At 52.5% G+C, this 3,956-nt stretch overlaps 1 protein-coding gene across 1 annotated transcript in view; it reads right to left on the bottom strand.

Annotated features, from left to right (window-relative positions):
• SEMA4B (semaphorin 4B) overlaps positions 1–3,956 on the bottom strand; it is a 46,814-nt gene that overhangs the window by 33,893 nt on the left and 8,965 nt on the right. Inside the window, exon 2 of the mRNA XM_012813572.2 lies at positions 402–594. Within this exon, the coding sequence (XP_012669026.1) occupies positions 402–492 (91 nt within the window). The 5' untranslated portion in view covers positions 493–594. The remainder of the gene's footprint in view (positions 1–401; positions 595–3,956) is intronic.

The following is a 3,956-nucleotide window of genomic DNA, read 5'->3' as shown; positions in this document are numbered from 1 at the left end:
GTCTGCAGCTCCCTGTCCTGCTGCGACTTGCTGGAAACACCAGCACCCGGGTTTACAGGACGGCAAACACGGCCCCCACACACAGTGCCCTCGGGTCAGCATCCAGACAAGCAGAAGTGCAGGTGGATCAGCGAGGAGCCAGTCCTGCCTCCCTCCCGAAAGTGCACCTCCAGGGCGCGCAAGACCCCTCCTCACCTACAACGGAAACCAAGAAAGGAGCCTGCAGCCCCACAGTTCCCTTCTCTTCTCCCTCCCTCCCTGCAGTGCTTTGAAAAGAGGGGTCCTACTGGACCCTCCTACAAACACCCTCCTCTGTCCTTTGTCACGGCCACCTAAGCACGCAGCGCCACTCCAGCGTCTCTGCCCTCCCCGCCCGCGCCCCAGGGTCGTCCCGCACTTACCCAGCCGCAGGCTGACACGGGGGCCGAGAGCCCGGGTCGGTGGCACAAGCAGCAGTAGCAGCGGCAGCAGCGGCCAGGCCCCCCGGCCCATCCTGGCTCCCGACTCGCGCTGCGGCGTCCTCCGGCTCCGGCTGCTCGAGTAAACTCGCGGGGCGGCCCCACCCGCACTAGCTCCAGGCCTCCGCCTCCCGACCTGTGGGTAGGGATGGGAAGGCGGGTGAGGCCGGCCTCGGCAGACGCAGGCCCCCAGCACCGCACCGCTCCTCCTGCCCCGCGCCCGCCCCCTCCCGCACCCCACGACGGAGGGCGGGACCGGAGCAGGAAGTCGCGCGGGCCCCGCCCCGGCACGGCCCTTCCCCCTTCCTCTTTCCCGGGCGCTGGTAGCAGTAGGCCGCCAGTTCTGTGCCCTCGGCTCGGGGCGCGCCCGGATGGGGTCGAGGCTGCTGGTGCGGGGACGCGGACGAAGGCAGATCTCCCCAACTCCCCACCCCACCTCTCGGACCCTCCCAATGCCACCAGGCCAGGTCCCTTCCCGCTCCTCTGGGACCCTCTGCGGCGTTGGGAACACGCACAGGCTTGGCTCCAGTGTGCTTGGGGAGGGCTACTTGGTCTCCTCCCTTTACGCCCAACCTATGCTCCTAGCATCCGCCTGTCTGAGCCCAGAGGAGCCCACCGGGCTGGTTGCTTCACTACAGGTCTCTGCCGGACAATGCTTCAAGCTCAGCGCTCAGTCTGGGTTCCCTGCCGGCTCGTCCATGCTACAGTTCTGCCCACGCGAAGCCCTCGGGAGGAGGGAGGGCAAGATGAGTTTAAGTGGGATGACAGGATCTAACATACTGGCAAGGAAGTGAGACCCACACGACCTGCACGTGGAAAAGAACCTAAAGCTGGCGTGGAATCCTAGAGACACCAGCCTCAGAGACCAGGGGTTCCAAGTGCAGAATCCTTCGTGGATTCTGAAATGAATTTAATGTATCCCCAACAACAATAAATATAAACAAAACCCAAAATATCAAAGTACAATGATATAAATGGTAAGTACGTTTTGGGAAACCTGTTACAACTTTGCCTAAGTGTGAACAGGATTACAGTAAATACAAGGGCCAAAAGGAGTTTGAAAGCTTCTGCTAGTCGTGCCTATAGCAGTGGCAAATGTTTCTCTGGGAATCTGCTGCAATTGCAGGGAAGTTCCTCTTCACCTCTAGCCAAAATCATCCTCCTCAGAGCCACTTCCTTTGTTCTCCTACCTACCCCAGAGACTGCCACATCCTCTCCTGCAGCAGAGTAGGTATCAGAGGGTGGCACAGCACCCACATGGTCATGGGTCTCCTCTCTTGCAGTCACACTTCACATTTCCTCATGCTCAGTGATTTCTATACCTGCCCCATCCTGACCTCCTCCTGCTGATGGGTACAGGCTGGCAGCACCCACCCACAGCAGTGGACACAGAATTCTACATGGAGTGTGGGCAGCACCCAGAGCCCTACCATTGCCCAGGCTGGGGTCTATCAGTGGAGTCAATCCATCTAGTCAGTGATGCCCACAGCTCTATCTGCAGCCCACACTTCTGGATCTTTGTCCTGAACTCCAGATGGCCTCAATGTTTATACTTGACTATCTGATAGAAATCTCAGCTCGGGTCCTGTAGCTCAAGTGCTAAGGCACCAGCCACATACACCAGAACTGGCGGGTTCGAATCCAGCCTGGGTACGCCAAACAATGACAACTACAACCAAAAAATGGCCAGGCAATGTGGCGGGTGCCTGTAGTCCCAGCTACTTGGGAGGCTGAGGCAAGAGAATCACTTAAGCCCAGGAATTGGAGGTTGATGTGAGCTGTGATGCCACAGCACTTTACCCAGGGCAACTGCTTGAGGCACTGTCTTAACAACAACAACAACAAAATCTCAAACCAAGCATGTCCCACACTAAGTTCCCAGTCTCTCCCCCTTCCCCAAAATGTGCTACAACTAAAGTCTTACTTACATCATTTAATTGCAATATCATCTTTAAATTGTTCAGGCCAAAAACCTTAAGTCTGTCTTTTCTCTCACTCCTCACACCTAATCCGCTGGCAGATCTATAATCTGACCACTTAACACCTCTCTAGGTCCCAGACACCACCCTCTCCTTGCTTGGGCAAGGGCCTCCTAACTGTTCTCTCTTGCTGCTTCTTCTCCCTCATTCCTCTACAGTCTATTCTCAACACAGCAACCAGGGTATCTAAAACAAGCCAGGTCAGGGCTCTCCCATGCTCAAATCCCTCCAATGGTTCCCCATCTCACTGAGAATAAAAGCCAAAGGTCTTACTTAAAATAATCTGCAAGGCCCTCAGTCTCCTCTCCACCCTCTTGTCCTCGCTTGTCCACCCCAGGTACCTGTGTAGTGTCCTGAACACAGCGTGCATACTCTGTCTCAGGCCCTGTGACTGGTCGCTCCTCACCCAGAGCAGCCTTCCCCAGTCTGCAACTGAGTTCCTCGCTTCCTTCAAAACTTTGCTCAAATATCACCTTGAAGAATCTGAACTTCCTCCCAATATTCCCCTTTCCCTGAGATATTCTCAAAGCACTTATTACTAACATACTGTATGATTAGATCATCTTTATTATCCTACTCCTTTGACCCAGAATGTTACTCAGGAGTACAAGGGTTTTTTCCTAATCTTCTAGAACACTGCCTGACACATACTAAGCAGGCCCTGAATAAGCATTGCCTGAATGAATGAATGAATGAATGCAACCTGAATCACAGACTACTGCTGACTCATGTCAGCTAACAACCAGAGCTAAATTTTTTGGTCCAGTAAAGAGTTCCTGCAAACCTGAAATCATGCAATTAACTTTTCAACCTATGCACAGAATGTTGTAATTAATGCTTTTAAATCTATTGGTTCTGTCTGGCTCAGGCTCCATCCCACTGAGGTCATGCTGGTTATTGATTCTGTTCTCATACACTTTGTGTCTCCTCCTGGTTTTGAGTCATCTATAAATTTGGAAAACATTTCTTATGCCTTTATCAAGTCAAGTCACTGATAAAAATACTGGGTGAGTAGCCCTAGTACTCAGACCTTGGTTTATAAATACCACTCTCTAATAAAATGAACTCCTTGGGGGAATGAAAGGGAGAGTACAAAGTAAACATGGGACATTCTGTTGAGCCAGAAAGCAAAGAAATGATCAGAGAATAATGGGGTCATGTCAAAAGGACGTAGGAGTCAGTTTGATGACCAACTGGTACATCAGAAGGCATAATGAATTCACGGAGTTTCATACATCAAATTAAAAAACAATCCATTATTCCACAGTGAAACTCACAAAGAGAGAGAAAAAAGAAAGGAAGCAGCTTTTCTTCAGAAAAAGTGCTAGCTGAGGCCGCACTGTGGCTCACATCTGTAATCCCAGCACTTTGAGAGGCTGAGGTGAGAGGACTGCTTGAACTGAGGAGTTTGAGACAAGCCTGAGCAAGACCAAGACCCTGTCTCTTAAAAACAGAAAAAACTGCGGCGGCTCGGCGCCTATAGCTCAACCAGCTAAGGCGCCAGCCACGTACACCTAAG

The sequence above is a fragment of the Otolemur garnettii genome, unplaced genomic scaffold, assembly GCF_000181295.1.
Source record: "Otolemur garnettii isolate 467f Iridium unplaced genomic scaffold, OtoGar3 scaffold00277, whole genome shotgun sequence".
Lineage (NCBI taxonomy): Eukaryota > Metazoa > Chordata > Mammalia > Primates > Galagidae > Otolemur > Otolemur garnettii.
Note: the sequence above shows the minus strand (reverse complement) of the source record. Positions and strands in the feature narration are given on the sequence as shown.